At 57.5% G+C, this 15,514-nt stretch overlaps 1 protein-coding gene across 1 annotated transcript; it reads left to right on the top strand.

Annotated features, from left to right (window-relative positions):
* Window positions 1-4,121: 4,121 nt before the first annotated feature.
* Window positions 4,122-9,838, top strand: GC (GC vitamin D binding protein). Its single transcript, XM_030015806.2, has 13 exons — window positions 4,122-4,269; window positions 5,924-5,993; window positions 6,458-6,590; window positions 6,851-7,062; window positions 7,246-7,378; window positions 7,494-7,588; window positions 7,902-8,031; window positions 8,174-8,376; window positions 8,596-8,728; window positions 8,842-8,939; window positions 9,198-9,330; window positions 9,432-9,495; window positions 9,665-9,838. Exons 1-12 carry the CDS (start codon window positions 4,161-4,163, stop codon window positions 9,483-9,485), a joined length of 1,503 nt encoding a protein of 500 aa, XP_029871666.1. The 5' UTR covers window positions 4,122-4,160; the 3' UTR covers window positions 9,486-9,495; window positions 9,665-9,838.
* The last annotated feature ends 5,676 nt before the right edge of the window (window positions 9,839-15,514 follow it).

The raw sequence follows: 15,514 nt of genomic DNA, 5'->3' as shown, positions 1-15,514 counted from the left end.
ACGCCCCGCGTCCCGCCTGCGGTCCCCCCGCGTCCTACCTGGTGCTGCTCCGTCGGGGCGGCGGCGAAGGTCGGGGGTTGCGGGGGCCGGCACCGACGAGGACAGGGATAAAAAAGCAGATGCCGGGCTCTCCCCCCTGCCCCGGCAGGGCAGGGAGATCACGGGGGGCTCTTGCCCCCCTTTAGCCCTTTGTGCCGCGAACCCCGGCGTCCGGCTTGCGGGCAAACAGAGTGGGAGGGGTTCTCCTTTACCTTTGGACGCACCGACCTGAATTATTTGGGCAGCTACGCTACGCCCCGCGACTTGATGCAGCGGCCGAAGCCCTCGCGGGGGGCCGGCTGCCGCCCCAGGCCGCTTCGCTGGCAGGAAAGCCGTCCCGCTCCTTCCCGGGAGAAGCCGCGCTCGACCCGTCGGCGACGGCATCGTCACCGAACCCAGGAACGCCACGCGAGCTTTTTTCGGTAAAACGTGGCTGCGGAGAGCCCAGAGCAGCCAGACCGGGTACAAACGCGACCCGGGCAGCAAGTCGGGTCGCCGGCTCCGGTAAGGACCGACACGCGGCACGGCGGCCCCGTCTCCAGCCCCGTCCCGTCGCAGACGCCACCGGCCACAGGCACAGACCAGTGCCCGGCTCTTCGTTTCCAGTTTGCGGGGCAGCTCCCCGCAGCGCTGCCCTCCCCGTGCCAGCCCGTCCCAGCTCAGCCGCCCAGCACCATCGCGTTGGCTTTTTCGTTTCCCGGGGGAAAGAGGAGAGAAATGAACAGATTTCCCGGGGAGACGGCCGAGGTTGGGAGGCAGAGGCCGATGCGCGGCCCCGGTTCTCTCGCGGCAGCAGCTCGGTCAGACGGCCGCAGCCAGCCGAGAGGGGCCGTTCGCTTTGCCGGTGGTCTTCATAGATGGCCTACGTCCGTACAGCTAACGAACGTACCCGGCACGAGCACAGGGACCCCCACAGCCCTCGCTGGGGACCGGCCACCCCCGCGGCCGAGAGCTGCCGGGGCTTTGGGCACCCCAGGACCGGGGAGGGCGGCAGAAAAGCCCAGACCCCAACCACGGCTTCCCCGCAGCCCCCGACCCCCTCCCTGTGCCCACCCCCAGCCAAGCCCACCCCAGGTGCGGGTCCTTTCTCATCGGCCGAGTGCCCACAGCTGTGGGGCTGCACCGGCAAGAGGCTGGGGACAAAACAGGGGAAAAATGAGGGGGAAAAAGAGAGGAAAAGAAAGGGGGGAAAAAAGGAAAAAAAACCCAGAAAAAACATATTTAGAAAGAGAAAAAAGGGGAAAAAACAGGAAAAAGAAAAAAGGAAAAAGCAGAAAAAACCAGATTAAAAAGGAGAAAAAAGAGGATGATAAAAAAGGAACCCCAGCAATAAGGAAAAGAGGAAAAAGAGGAAAGTAAAAAGCACAAAAATAAAAAGCAGAGGTGCAAAAGACGTGAAATGAACCACACACACCCCCCTCAGCCCCACCCAATGGGGAAAAGCCCCAAGGCAGCAAAACTGACCCTGCAAAGCCCCCGCCTAAAAACAAAATAAAAAAAACCCCAAACCAAACCAAAGCCCCTTCAACCTGCCCATGCCAGACAACTCAGAAAACCAGCAGGAAAATAGACTGACCTGCTGAAAAAGGGGAAAAGAACAAAGCCTGGCAAAAACTGGCCCCCAAGCCCCCCAAACCAAGGCAGGGCAGCCCTGGCCGGGGTCCCCCCCTGCATCGCCCCAGGTGCCCCCCCACCCCCGGCTGCTTTTAGGGCCAGAGAGCGGGGCAGGGTCTCGGGGCCTCTCCTGGTTTTGGCTGGGATAGAGTTAGGGTCTTCCCAGTAGCTGGTGCAGTGCTGTGATTTGAGTTCAGTAAGAGAAGAATGTTGATAACGCTGACGGTTTCGGTTGTTGCTCAGTAGTGTTTAGACTAAAGTCAAGGATTTTTCAGCTTCTCAAGCCCAGCCAGCGAGAAAGCTGGAGGGGCACAAGAAGTTGGGAGGGGACACAGCCAGGACAGCTGACCCAAATTGGCTATCAGGGTACTCCCATACCATGTGGTGTCATGTCCAGTATAGAAACTGGGGGGGAGTGGGGGCAGGGGGAATCACTGCTCGGGGACTAACTGGGCATCAATCGGCGGGTGGTGAGTAATTGCACTGCACATCATTTGTATATTCCAATTATTTTATTATTACTGCTGTCATTTTATTAGTGTTATCATTATCATTATTAGTTTCTTCTTTTCTGTTCTATTAAACCATTATTATCTCAACCCACGAGTTTTACTTCTTTTCCCGATTTTCTCCCCCATCGCACTGGGTGGAGGGGGACTGAGCGAGCGGCTGCGTGGTGCTTAGTTGCCGGCTGGGGTTAAACCACGACAGCATCATATACGCACGCCTTACAGAGCATCTGAGCACAGGTGAGTGCACCCTCCCCTTATTTTATTACAGCGAGGCACCTTGCAGAACCCAAATCACAGGGGGTTAAGGCTCAGCAGGATGGTGAAGGCAGCTGCTCATCCCAGGGGGGCTGAATTTGGGGGGGCACAGGCAGGAGGCTGCCACTGTGCCCGGGGCAGGACGGCTGGCTGGTTTCAGCCTAGCACACCACCAGTTTTCATAATTTTTCACATCCCGCCCCACCGGCTGATGAGCTGTTAAGCATCCCCCTGGTTTGCTGTGATTTTACAAGCGATTATCTTCCATTTGGTTTAACCCATACCCGGGGTTTTGTCCAAAACAGGCTGAATAGGTGGCGATTCAACAGCAAGCTGCTGGGAAATTACAGCTTGACTCATATGGGGTAGTCACAAAAGAGATTGAATTTCTGTGTTTATACCCAAATAGCCCATTACCCAGGTTTCTTCCACAAGCACCATGTAATCAAACCCTCCTCTGATCTCTAATGGCCCTGAATCCTCCCTAGCATCCACACTAGGCCCATGTTTCTGGTTTTATTACTCCCCAGCTCCAAAAACATCGTCCCTGCGCTGAAAAGCATCTCAGCTGGCACCTTCACCCAGGTAGGGCTGCTCGCGGGCAAAAAGCACCTTTAATCCCAGTAAAAGCAAGAAAACCCACTTCCCCACACATCTGGATGTGCACACAGTGTCAGTCACCTCTGCTTTAACCCAGAGCCACCTCTAGACCACAGCTATCGCAGGACTGTCCCAAGAAATGAGCCCGCCACTGCAAGATTTGGAGGGTGGCCCAAGACTAGCAGCAACCCGCTCACACGCCACTTGCTCCAAACAGCTGCAAACTCTCGGTTTGCTTGCCTGGAAAAAGGGATATTTAAGATTTGGTTGCTTTAGTCACGACCGAGATCTTAAAAAGCCCCAGGGTGGCACCGGTATGTCCGCCGGTGGGAAGCCACCCCAGAGGAGCAGGTTGCTTCAGCAAACACCGCTAACCCAGGGCAATATTTGCTCGATATTTATTTTGCGGCAGCCTCGGGCTGTGATGCCTGCCGTCTGCCTTCCTAAGGCTGAATAAATAAGCTGTTCCTGACCCCGCTGGCTCCGCAGTCCCTCTTTCCCCGAGCCCAAGCGCCAGCCCGGCACCTTGCCAGTGTCACGTTACAGCACCCGCTGCCTCTTCTGCTGCAGATCCCGGGGAGCCGGGGGGGGGGGGGGCCGGGGCTCTGCCGTCAGCCCAAAAAGGGGAAAAAGCAACGCACGCTCTCCGAAAGCAGCAAACCTTGGGGCGCGCGCGTGCGCGACACCCGGCCCCTCGGTCGTTTTTGGGTGGGAGTCACCCTGACCGGCGCAACGCGGTCACGGCGGAGCAGGGCGCTCCACCGAATCACCGCCCCGGGAGAGTTTGGGGTGCCAGCACCCCAAAAGCGCGGGCTCCTTCCTCGCACGGGGTCGGGAGGACCGTTTATTGGCCCGACCCCACGCGGCTTCGCACTTGAGGGATGCGCGGGGCGCTTGCCCCAGCACGTCTCCTCTTCTTGTTCACATTGCGCCCATCACCCATCACGGGCAGGAAGACCCTGCCGGAGGTCCCGCAGCAACCCATCCCCGTTTTGCCGAGTTAATGATTAAAATCCGTCTGGTTTTGGAGGCGCTGGCACCCAGGCTATGGCAGGCAGGCCAAGGATGCTCGCCCTCTGCCCCGCCGACGGGATTAATCATTCACACGGCCATCGGCACTGCCTCCGTATAAACGCCGGGATGGGTTTCCCGGCGCCGCTTTTCGGCAGGAGGAAGGAAACCAGCCTCAACATGAGGGCAGCTCTCACCCTGCTGCTGCTTTTAGCCGCCGTGCGTGCTGAGCACCGAGGTAAGGGCATTTATCACGCGCCTGGGGCTTCGCTCTCCCCCGGGGACACGGGGTGCGAGGCTGGGGTCTGTCAGCTCCGGAGGTTTTTGTTGGCCTGCCCTCTCCCCGGCCCACTGCCAAACTGCTGGGCAGGAATCAGAGAGAGGAAAGGGAAGGTGTGGGATGATGTTTCAGTACCCGGGATGCCCCTTCGGGGTGATGCTGGAGGAGCTGGGAGGGGAAAAGGCTGGGCTGGGGTCGGGGGCAGAGGCAGGAGGAGAGGACAGTGTTGCGGGGCCCGGCTTCTTCCCTCTGCAAGGGAAAACGAGATTTTTCTGCCCCCCCTTCACAAGCACCATTTCACTGTAAAACCCACCCCTCGGATGGAAACGATGCTCTGTGCCACCCCTTGCTGCCTTCACAGCTGCGCAGGGAATCACCCACCTGCCAAAAAAACCCCTTGAATCTTATTTCTCCCATACCGCTTCACAAAAATGGAAAGAAATGCAATGAGTTGGCACTTACAGCAGGACCAACAGCCGCTGTTCCTGCGAGGAAAGATAATTGCCTTTTACCACGGCTTCCCCTTTTTTCCCGGTGCTACCAGCCTTGTGAAAGGCCCCTCACCCTTGCTTTCCCACCAAAACAACGTGACCTTCAGTGTAACGGCACATAACCCCTCGGTTTTGGGGAGATGACCCTGCTCTGCACTGTAATACCGGTAAATACTGGTATCAGTATTTACCCTGCCGGTACCAAAGTCTAACCAACGCGGTCGGTAGCAAAAATCGATAGCATTTTTCCAGGGATGAGAGAGTCGCCGGGGATGTGTCCGCCGCTGGGTGCTCCTGACCTCCGTGGTCCTGTCTCCAGAGCTCCCAGCCCTTACGGTCCCCAAACCCTGCCAGAAAAACCGACACCACATGTTTCAAACGCACAGAAACGTCCATTTGGACGAGGGGCAGACGCACCTCATGTTTTCCCTATAGCTGTCCCAGCTACAGGGATGGGTTTTTCCCTCCTGCCCCTCTCTTTGGCTGCGGAGCTGGAGCAGCAGCCTGGGTACCGGCGGTGCTTCTCCGCGACTGGCAGCGCGGCAGCAGCCTTTGCCGGTCCGCAGCACCGTGCCAGCATCTCCCCAGGGACTGCCACCGAGTCTGGACTGAGAAAAGAAGCAAGTCTGTGAAAGAAGAACAATCCTCAAGTGAAGAAAGCAAGAGCCCCGCAGCCTTTGGACCGTGTTTTGCGGTGGCGTAGCATCCCTCCCTCCCACGCCGCCGCTGCTGCCGGGGTGGGAAGTGGAAAGCGAGAGCAAAATAGGGAGTCAAGTGGGAGCAGGCTGTTCCCCAAAAGATCATTTTCCCTGGCGAAAAGCAAAAAAACCCTGAGTTATTTTCTATAGGAGACTCAATTAAGCAGAACCATGCTGCTTTGGTGTTGGTTTTTTTTAATCCTGCAAGGGGGAAGGTTGCTGGAAACGAGGTGTATTGCCACTCGAAGAGAAGGGCATCGGAGGCGGTACTGCAGGGGAAAGCAAAGCCGGGATTTCCCCAAACCCCAGCCCCAGCAGATGCAGGGTCACCGGGTCCCGGCTCCCCACGCACCACCCAGGCTGCACCCGAGCAAGCCAAGGCACAAATCCTGCTCACAAATCCTCCTTTTTCTGTGCTTACAGGTAAAGCTTATGTCCGGGACAAAGTCTGCCAGGAGTTCAAGACCCTGGGGAAGGAGGACTTCCGAACCCTGTAGGTACTTTCTGCCGTATTTGCCCTCCCAGGACACTCAGCACCTAAGCCAAGACCACAAAAATTGCGTTAAAATAATCTTAGAAAGGGGAAGTTTTATTCACTCCCTGCAAATGAGGACTCCGATGGCTCTTAAGAGCAGAAAAGTTAGCTTCATTGCTGAACTCCTCAAAACCTATTAGGTGCCTAAATAATTAGGAATTCTAACAGAGCTGGCGCATGATCCCCTGGGCACCCCCCAGCCTGAGACCCGCTCTGGGTCTTTCCCGGCTGTTTTCCAAGAAATACGCTGCTATTTCTTGCAGCGCCGCAGCTGCTCCTCTCTGGCTGACGGCGTTAAACTCCCTTTTGGCAGAATGATGCTGCAATGTGATTTTTTTTTTTTTTTTTTTTTTTTTTTTTTTTTTTTTGGAAGAGAGAGAAACATGCCGCCAGCTCATCCTCTCCTTGCTCCTTGCTCCCAGGACCATCATCACCAGCAGCAGGAAATTCTCCAACGCCACCTTCGAGGAGATCAGCCACCTCGTCCACGAAATCGTCTCCCTGGCTGAAACCTGCTGCGCCGAAGGTGCCGACCCCTCCTGCTACGATGCCGGGGTGAGGCCGACCGAAACCGGGCGATGGACCCCAAAACCGGGGCTTGGGGGGATGGGATGGGATGGGGTGGGGTGGGATGAGGTGGGCTCAGATGGGATGGGGTGGGGTGGGATGGGGTGGGACGGGGTGGGATGGGACAGTGTGGGATGGGATGGGGACGGGGTGGGACGGGGTGGGATGGGATGGGACGGGGTGGGACGGGATGGGATGGGACGGGGTGGGATGGCCACTGGCACGTAACCTCCTCTCTACGCCTGCAGTCCTCAGCTTTGTCGGCCAAATCCTGCGGCGAGGGCTCGCCCTTCCCGGCCCACCCCGACACGGCCGGCTGCTGCGCCCAGGAGGGGCTGGAGCAGAAGCTGTGCCTGGCCGCCCTGCGGCACCCACCCCAGCAGCTGCCCCGCTACCTCCAGCCCTCCAACGAAGAGCTCTGCCAGGACTTCAAGAAGGACCCCAAGGACTTCGCGGACCGGTAAGCCGCGCTGGGGGAACGTCGGCCCTCGGTTCTCGCTGACGGCTCGGTGCGACCGGCGGGCGGCACGGCGTGGTACCCGGAGAGGGCTCCCACCCTAACACCCCTAAAACCCCGCGTCTGTCCGCAGCCGAGCACCCTCGTCCCGGGGTGCCGGCTCTCCTCATCCCGCTTCTCCCGCAGGTTTCTGCACGAGTACGCCAGCAGCTACAGCCAGGCACCCCTGCCCGTGCTCCTGGGCTCCACCAGGACCTTCCTCTCCATGGTCTCTACCTGCTGCATCTCCCCCGCGCCCACCGCCTGCTTCCTGAAGGAGGTGAGCCCGTTTGGACCGCCGGGCTCGTCGGCGCCGTGCCGATGGCCCGAGGAGAGGTGGCTGGGAGAGGCTGGCCTTTCCCTTGGAGGACACCTCTGCCTTCTTTTTGTGGCAGAAACTGGAAAGGAAAACCCTCTCCCTCCTCACCCTGATGTCGAACCGGGTTTGCTCCCGCTTCACAGCGTACGGGAAGGATAAAGTCACCTTCAGGTAAAAGAGGGGGGAAAATGGCTTTTTCTCTCCTCGAACATGGGTCCGGTTGGGAGCGCGTTCCTATTTCGAGCTGCGGATCCTGTTCGGAGGCAGCGTTCGCAAAGGCAAATTTCAATTAAGATGCAAAACCAAGCGTGCTGTAGCATCCCGTGGAAACGCTCGGCATATAGCAGAGGTGCCGGGCGAGCCCCGTGGCTCCCCGTCATCGCCCTCCCGCACCTCTAGACGGCAAAACCCCCGCTTGGAGCTGTTAACAGGGGAAGGGGGAGCTGAGCTCCCTAAGCCCCCCGTACGCCTTGTGCCTGCCCAGCTACCTCACCTCGCTCGCTCAGAAGATGCCCAGCGCGTCCTTCGAGGACCTTTTCCCCCTGGCAGAAGACGCTGCCGAGGTGTTTTCCCAGTGCTGCGAGGAGGTGGCCGAGGACTGCATGCAGAAGAAGGTAGGGGAGCCCGGAGCCGACCCCGAAACCACCTCCCGGGTCAGAACAGGGGTTTAGCGAGCGAACCCCATCGTGGCGAGGGGGGTCTGCAGCTTCACCGGCCCCGGCAGCCCCCGCGCACCCTCTGCTCCCCTCTTTGCAGTTATCGGAGCACACGGCCAAAGTCTGCGGCGCGCTGTCGGCCGGAGACGAAAGGTTTGCTGACTGCTGCCAGGGGCAAAACCTCATGCAAAACTATTTCTGCATCTCGGCCTTGCCACCGGCGCCCACCCCCAAACTGCCGGAGGCGCAGAAGCCGACGAACGAGCAGCTCTGCGGCGAGGAGGGGGCTCGCCACGCCAAGAGGTGAGCGGTACCCACGGCGGCCGAGCTGCTGACCCTTCCTTCTCCCCTTGTCTTCGTTACGTGGTTTCATTATTATTAGGATAACCGGGGGAGCATCCTCTCTTCCCTCAGGGCTATCGCCCCCGGGGGCCGCGCAAAGACGCGAAAAGCAGCCCCCATCCCACGCTGAGCCGCGCCGGTAACAAAAGATGATACGGCGACTCGTTTTCCCCGCTCCAGGTACCTGTTTGAGCTGACGCGGAGGCACACCGGCGTCCCCGACGCCTTCCTCGGCAAGCTGTACGACACCTGCAAAAAAGTCAGGGGGGAGTGCTGCTCTGCCAAGGACCCCTCCGCCTGCCTGGACAGCAAGGTGAGCGGCGGGGTTGGATCACCCTGCTCTCGCCCCCGCCCCCGGCCCTGCGTCCCCCAAAATCCCCGCAGGGGCTTTTCCCAGCCTGGTTACAGCCATCCTCTGCCACCCAGCACCAGCGGATGGCAGAAGAGCTGCCCCCCTTCCTGGAAAAGGCCAACCAGCTCTGCAGGCAGTACACCGAATTAAATTTCCTCGACTTCAAGAAGAGGTAAGCCTTCCTCCCCCCGCCCCAATTGGATCAGCAGGCGCAATCAAAATTTGGCCAAAAATTTTGAGGGTGCACGAACGGAGCCGGTGATTTTGAGCCCAAACAGCAGCACGTAACGCACCCCTTGCAGGGCATCCCGCCCCGCTCCCGCCGCCGTCCGTGCGTGTTCAACCCCCCCCCCCAAAAAAAAAAAAACCACCATATGGGTATTTAACGCCCCCGGGTCCCCACTAAAACCCGCGGCCCCCCACGCTGCAGGCTGCGGGAGAGCTTGACGCAGAAGATGCCGGACGCCAGCCCCGAGCTGCTGGGGCAGCTGGTGGAGCAGCGAGCCGACTTCGCCTCGACCTGCTGCCCACCCAACTCACCCCCCCTCTACTGCGCCTCCAAGGTAAAGCCATGGCCCCCCCCCCCCCAACCCCAGGACACACCACCCTGTGCTGTGCCGGCGGCCGGCCCCTGCGGCTCTTTCCAAACCCCCCCGTTTTGCAGGTGAGCACGGAGCTGGGAGAGGTGTGCGACGGGGACTCGTGCCTGCTGAGCTAGGAGCCCGGAGGTGAGCTGCCGGGGGTCCGACACGCCGGGTTGGGGTCGGGGGGGGGGGTTCTGGCATACCGACATCGGGGATGGCTTCTCCGGTCACGCACGGACGGAGGGAGCAGTTACGGGGCTGGGGAAAAGGGTCACGGCCACGCAGCCGGGGCTGAGCTCTACGGGGCACACAGGGAAGCGGGATGCCGAATGGGAGCACGAAGGAACCAGGCTGGAGGACGCCCGGCAAGACGGCTCCTTGTCCTTGCACCGGGACGGGAAGGTGCCACCGAACCCGCGGCTCCCTGCCGCCCGCCGGCAACGCCGCCGATGTATTCCTGCAGCCGCAATAAAGACTTAAAAAAGCACCCTCGCTGCTGCTGGCCAGGCTTTCTGCACCCCCCCGGGGCGGTGGGGAGGGCTGGGAAGGGGCACAGCCCCGGCTCTGCAGGCGGGAGGAAGAGGAGGGGGTCCCAGCTCTAGTCCTGGGACCTAATGGTCTAAAAAAATTAAGCAAGAACGCTAAAAGACACTCATCAAGTGCCCCCAAAGACGGCACTCTGTGGGTATTTGGATATTCAGCTAGCTGGAGGCACTAGCCCATCGCCGGAGATGGGGCGTCTGGGCAGCCCCGACTTCCCCGCTCCGTACCCCAAATTTGACTGCCCTGCCCGTGTGAGACCCCCGCAGCCTCCCCCCCGCCTGCCGAGCCCTGCCAAGCACCGGCTGAGTTTTGGGGGTGCTGCGGGCGAAGCAGCCCCGGGTTGGGAGGCAGGAAGATGGCAAGCCCAGCAGGGAAAACGACGGGGAAAATCCCGAGCCTAAATTTGGCAGGTTTTTTTGCAGGAGAACAAGATCTAAACATGCCAAGGAAAGCAGATAACAATACCTCAGCGCGCAGAGCTGTGCCGGGCAAAGATAAACCAGCAAATTAAAACAGCCTGTGCTGTAGCAATAAAACACGGATGAGCTGAAGCGATGGGCAAAGGAAAGCAATAAATGAAATAAAGGGATACAAAAGCAGCAATGCCCTTACCAACGGGGCAGAGGGACTCCATCCAGAAAGGGAAAACTCTGCAAGAGGCAGAGGATCAGTGGGCAGAATCAGGGGAAATCAATTTAAAGCTAATTAAGGCCCCAGAGTAATTACTCTGCAGACAGCATTAGCAGCCAAGACTTGCCACACTCACCAGACCCGACCTCAAGGAAAACCCAGACGAAACCCCCGTTCACGTTGGTTCCCCTCTGTACAGGAGAGCACCAGTACCCCCCAGGTCTGCGCTCGGTTTCCCCACGAAATGAGATGGACTCGGCTGGGATGGTGCGGGATTGCGTCCCGGGCTGCAGGCAGGTCGGTCCCTGCCAGAGTCCCTCCGGCAGCCGCAACGCTGACAACCTCGTCTGCAGAAAGATGGGGGGGGGGATCAGCAAAGACCGTCCTCCTCCCCCCCTGCCCGCGAGCTGGTGGCTGACGCTGCTCCAGAGCCGCCATCGTTGCTCAGAGCGTTTCCTAGCAAACACATCATCTGGGTCCCCACCTTTGACCGCCCACCACCGTCTTACATGGTGCTTTTTGGCGTTTATTTCCCAAAATAATTAACGGTTGGGTTTTTATCCTCCTCTGTTGGGGTGGGAGACCTACGTCTCATTCGCGTACTTGGCATTGCCAAGCTCAGCTCCCCCGGTACATCGATACGTATGGAGATGTGTTTCCATTTCAGCTTCTCGCTCGGGGTGGTACCCAAGGCAGCAGCTCTGGGCACCAACCACGGTCACCACCGTGCCTCCGGGTCCTGGCCGGACAGAGGGCTCTATCCCAAAAAGCAGTTTACTCTGTCAGGCACAAGGTATTAGTGACCAGCCTGAGCTTTCGCTCCCTTCCAACGTCACGTTTGCATCCGTCAAATTCAGGATGCACATGGTAAGGGGTAACCATCCCAGCGACCTTCTGGGTTTCCAAGAAAAGTTGGAGAAATACAATTAAGTAAGCCAAGAACATCTCAGCTGCTCTGTGCCTGTTTCTAGGAAATGTGCTGATGGATATAAAAAAAAAAAAAAAAAGGAAAATAGAAGACCAGTGCTTATCGCCATTGCAGTTTTCCAGGCGAGAAGTGCGCACTGCAATGCCCCAAGGGTGTTTCCCAATGCCGAAAGCCTGGGCACGCTGGAGAGAGCAGAAGGCCAAGCCCAGGCTCTCTCCGGAGCAGCCTGCATCACTGACCCCTTCACCCCCGCAGCACACAACTTTTGGCAAAGGCACATTTTCGGGACTAGGCATCACTCGCTGCTGTGATGTCCCATCCTCTTGGCTATCAGGGGCTTAAAAAACCTGAAGCCCTGCCAGCAATCAGCCCGCGAAGCCAAAGGGCGTGAGGATGTTTCGCTGCTTGCTATTCCCTCACCTGCAAACGCACCCGGGCAGGGGGTTTCCATCTGCACGACGGCGGGTACGGGGCCGCTGACCCCCACCGCGCTGGCGGGTATCAGGGGGACGCCGGGCAGGGCTTTTGGCCCCCGGCTCCCCAGCGCTTGGCACAGGGCCCCTCTGCCCAAACCCACCCGCACTCGATGCATTTTGACTCCTAAAGCACATGGGAAAACGCTGCCTACCTTGGCAGGAGGCTTTGGGCATCGACACGCACGCTCTGCCCGACGTATTTATTTACTGAGTGTGTTTATTAGCATTGGTGTTTGGGCTCCCGTGAGCTTTAATTCTGTATGGGAAAGCCTCATTGTGCCGCATCGTCCTCCCTGCTGACTAATCAGGCAAGTGATCGCACCACACCATTAAAGAGATGGGATCTGTTATTATGGATTTCATTTTAGCAATGGGCTGCTGCTCTGAAACAGCTCTTGGGACCTTCCCCACGGATTCATCCCCGAGCTGACAGCCCTCTCCATCCCAGCCTGGCACGAAGGACACATCCCATTCGCTTTCCACCAGAAGGTGCCCACAGTCGCCCGGGGAGATTCCATCTTTTTGGATGAAGGAGCTACATGTTGGCACCACACCAGCAGAGAAAAAATAAAATCAGGAAATCCCCCCCAGCTCCTTCCCCACCTGGGGAAAACAAAAACTTTGCCCGCGGCAGCCTGCGCAGCACCCGGGAAGCACGGGCATTGCACAAGGCGAATGCACCCCATGACGGCAAAGCCACTGTCACTGCTTACGTGGGCACCTCGTGGGGGAAGAAAAACCCCAACCCCCAAAAATAATCAATTACTGTTTCAAAAATAACCAACAACAAAAACACAACAATTTTTTTTTTTATTAAAACCAGTCAACTTCTGAGAAAGCCCGGGCTGGCTGGTACAGCAGCACATCTGCTTTCAGCTGATGCCACCCAGCAGCATCGACTTGGCCAGCAACACACTCCCGAGGGATTCCCATCCAGCCCTCCGCCAACCCGGGCAGAAAGCGCTTTCCTTTCCTGCTCTTCATTGCTGTGGGGCTTTTTTGTTTGGTTCTTCTTTTAATTTCTTTTCCTGGGTCTCCTTTCTCCGTCCCTCAGCACCGTAACAGGCACAAGGCAGATTTGCCTCCTGCGTTTTTATCTTGGCAGCTCTCTAACCCACTTCCAAAGATTCAGAAGAAGTAGTAAAGTCTCTATTAAAAAAAAAAAAAACCAAAAAAACCCCCACCAAACAAAAAAACCCCAACCCATCCTTGTGCTCAGAGCAACCCTTCCTGGCCAGTCTGCCCGCTCATCACCCAAATATCGGGGTACCCGGCAAATCTCAGGCTGCCTCCAGTGCCTTTCTGCCAAGCGGCTTGCAAAGCCTGAGGCAGAGCGTGCCATGAGGTTGGAGCAGGCAATGGAACAAGGACCAATTAAAAAACAAAACAAAACAAAACACAAAAACCAAAAAAAACCCCAAACCAAATGCCTCTGCCAGGCAGATACCATTCCCAACCACAGCTGTCTCAAGCTGTTAGTCACACTAATTGCACAGCTGGTACAGCAGTAATTAAGCAGCAATGCATTGCAGGCACAGCAGCAGGGTGGGAGTAACATCACTAAAAGCTTCCAACCAGGGAAAGCAGGGCTGCGATGGGAAAAGCATGCTGCAAATTGCTCGAGGCACTAAAAACCGGCGGCTCTGAATAAAACAGCTCCCAATATTTACCTTGCTGGTGCTCGCAACCCATCCAGCGATGGCCAAGCTCCTGCAGAGAGGAAAGCATGGAAGTGTTCATTAATTGACATGCAGCAGGGTGGGTTTTCCTAAAAATTGGTAAAAAAACCTCCTCCAATCTTGCCGCAGCGAGCCTGTGGCATCACCCAGCCTTTCAGGGGAACCCAGGGGGTTTTCTGCCTCCCTGCCAGGCGCCAAACATGTGGGGTAAGTGATTTGTTCCTGAAGAGCAGGTTAACCCAGTACAGAAGTAAATAAGCTGACCAACTTATGTCTCTTTTTTTAAAATCAGTTACTAGATCTATGAAAGCATTAAAAAAAAAACCATTAAAAATATTAGTTTTATCTGCCTCCAAGACCTGCAAGGCTGTTTGCTTTCCCAGTGACTCCTTTCCCCAGGCATTCAGACCTGAGTTTCAACTTCAGCTACACAGAAAACCAGCAAATAAATAGGCTCATACCTCCTTTTAATTTTATTCTTCTTCTATACCGCATACAGTGCTTTCCTCAAAGAAGCAGCAAGTATTTTCCTCCTGGCTTAGACACCCCAAACCTCCCCCCAGGAGACAGGCTCAGCAAAGGTTTCTGATTAACTTGCAGGAGAAAAAACAGCAATTTATGAGGGAGGGGACCAGCTCACAGGTGATGCTTATGCCACCCAGCTCACACCCAGGGCTTTCTGCAGCTGCAAGGAGTTAAGTCATTTATTTCCCCAGGGGATAATCCTGGTACCCCAGGGCAGAAGTAGCTGCCCAAAACATAGCAGAGTCCCAAAATACCACAAAACACTTTCCACACTGACAAAATGGGAGAGATGCTGGATGATACATGGCTTTTGGTCCCAGTTTAAGAGTGTAGGGCTTGGTGCTGCCTAAACCAAGCCTGCCAGGTCAGGTACGGGAGAGCAGCAGCCAAGGGGAGAAGGGTGTGGGGATCTGCAGCTTGGTCCAGCACCACCCCTGCATCAAGAAGACACAACCCATATTCCTTACTAAAAAGTTAGCTCAAAATACCCATGTAGGTGTTTTAACGACCCCATCTCCTCCTGTGGCAGGGAGGGACGGGGTTTCTGGAGGAGTTGGTGCCCCATTCCATTTCTCCATCATTGGGATGGCTGCTGGCGGTGCTGGTGGAGCCGGAGAGGTGTGGATGCTTGCTGTTCCCCCAGCCCCACGTCCTCACCGACAGTTTTTCCTGGCCAAGGAACAGCGACCGCAAGAAGCAAAGTTTGGTTATGACAAGTTTCAGCCCAGAAAGCAGAAGTTTCTTGGAGAAGCCCAGGCCGTCCTGGGCTCACCCTTACCTGTCTGCAGGTGCTAGAGTTGGGCAGGTTGATGCTGCATGGCTCCTCCTGGCCACCCTCCGGCCCCGATCCCACGGCCGGTCCCCCAGACAAGGGGCATCACCCAAAACCCAGGGTCCCGCTGCCCACCAAACGACGGGGTGAAGCAGCACCACGATGGAGCGCTCGAAGCCAGAGGCTGGCGTATCCGAGCCGCGCAGGACGGCTTCGCCGCGCCGGTCCTCGGCAAACATCTCCTCCGGCTTGCTCTCACACCCTGCCCAACGCCCGATGGCAAAGTGCCCGCGCAGCTCCCGGGAGGTGGAAGGTGCTGTGCAAATCCTCTCTCCCCAGGCCGTCCGTGGCGGCTGCACGCCACCGTGACGGCTCCGGTCACGTCGTGCGAGCGGTATCGACCATTTTCTAAACGCTTCTTCTGATGCAAAAATGCAGAAGCTGGTGCTTATCGAAGGGCAGACCTGTGGCAGGACCACCCCGACGCCACAGGGATGTTGCGGGGCCGAGCGCGCGTTAGCTCACGAGCTTCAGCGTCGCGGTGTCACGCAAGGGAATTGCCCGGTGGATAACGAGAAAAAAACCCATGTGAAAGGATGAAGGGGTTCAG

Source organism: Aquila chrysaetos, chromosome 1 (assembly GCF_900496995.4).
Source record: "Aquila chrysaetos chrysaetos chromosome 1, bAquChr1.4, whole genome shotgun sequence".
NCBI classification, from domain to species: domain Eukaryota; kingdom Metazoa; phylum Chordata; class Aves; order Accipitriformes; family Accipitridae; genus Aquila; species Aquila chrysaetos.
This window is presented reverse-complemented; position numbering and strand designations above follow the sequence as displayed.